Genomic DNA, 1,145 nt, shown 5'->3' with positions numbered 1-1,145 from the left:
GTTCAGCAGAGACCAAGCCCCACCCTCACTTGCTCTTGTCCACCAGGGGAGGCAGACCAATGAGTAAACCATCCCCAGATGAGTGCCCAAGGGGACCAGTGCCCAGGTGACATGAGGGCCATGGGCGGGGAGCTCAGGGAAGGCCAGACTGGGAGCTGAAGGGCAGGGAGGATCCAGGCCTGGGAAGAAATGCATGAAGAGAACCAAGGGGACAGCGGTACGAGAGCTCATCAGGAGTGTCCCTTCGTCCAGAGGGCCCACCCACCTGCAGGTATAAAACCTGCCCAGCTAGCATGTCCCAGCTCCGGCGGGGCTCCAGCAACTGGAGGAACTTTGAGGTCTGTGTGGCCCTGGACACCGAGACCCCTGCCAGGCGAAGAGGGGGCCTGTGTCCTGTGGTCCAGGACGGCCCCTGGTTCATCCCGCTCAGCCCTGCCACCTGGTGGTCAACTCTGGAACTTCAGGGCCCTGAGTGGGAGCCCCTATATCCGTCCTCTCCCACCCCCGGGGTCTCCCCCCACACTCAGAATAAACCCCAGCCCTGACCTCATGTGCTGCCACATCTGGGCACTTGCCACTGCCCGATCTGTGGCCCACCCAGAGGGGTTTCTAGTCCCCCATACACACAGTAGGACTCCAGCTCTGAGGACAGGGGCTGTGTCTGCCTAAGAAAGTGCTGGCACGCAGCAAGTGCTTGGGTTTGTTGACTTTCTGCAGGTGAGGAAACTGAGGCACGTGCACAGGTCACTGGCAAGGTGCATGTTTGAACCCAGGCGGTTGACTTGAGGCCCCCCGCCCCCATTCCAGGGTGAGAGGCCGGACTGAGGAGGGAAGGAGGTCACGTAGGGATGGACCTAGTATCAGCTGGGGTGGAAACCCCGACTCCCCTCCAGGCTGCCCCAGCAGGATCTACACCGGTCGGGCTTTTCCCTGTAGTGGTCCCTTCCTGCAGAGCTGGGCGCAGAGTAGGTGCTTGCATTGGGTGTTCCCTAGCATCTGGCCAGCCCCACCCTGGTCCCCTGCCTGATGCCCTGTCTGTCTGTCTGTCTGCAGAGAAGCACTTCCTGCGCCGCTCCCGATCGGGGGACATCCTGGCCAAGAACCCGGTGGTACGGTCCAAGAGCTACAACACGCCGCTGCTGAAC

At 61.7% G+C, this 1,145-nt stretch overlaps 1 protein-coding gene across 1 annotated transcript in view; it reads left to right on the top strand.

The window, feature by feature from the left end:
• The window catches only part of PRR5 (proline rich 5), a 26,800-nt gene that overhangs the window by 25,271 nt on the left and 384 nt on the right, over positions 1-1,145 (top strand). Inside the window, exon 8 of the mRNA XM_007454090.1 lies at positions 1,054-1,145. This exon is cut by the window's right edge and continues 384 nt beyond it. Within this exon, the coding sequence (XP_007454152.1) occupies positions 1,054-1,145 (92 nt within the window). The remainder of the gene's footprint in view (positions 1-1,053) is intronic.

This window comes from Lipotes vexillifer, unplaced genomic scaffold (assembly GCF_000442215.2).
Source record: "Lipotes vexillifer unplaced genomic scaffold, Lipotes_vexillifer_v1.1 scaffold382, whole genome shotgun sequence".
NCBI classification, from domain to species: Eukaryota; Metazoa; Chordata; class Mammalia; order Artiodactyla; family Lipotidae; genus Lipotes; species Lipotes vexillifer.
Note: the sequence above shows the minus strand (reverse complement) of the source record. Positions and strands in the feature narration are given on the sequence as shown.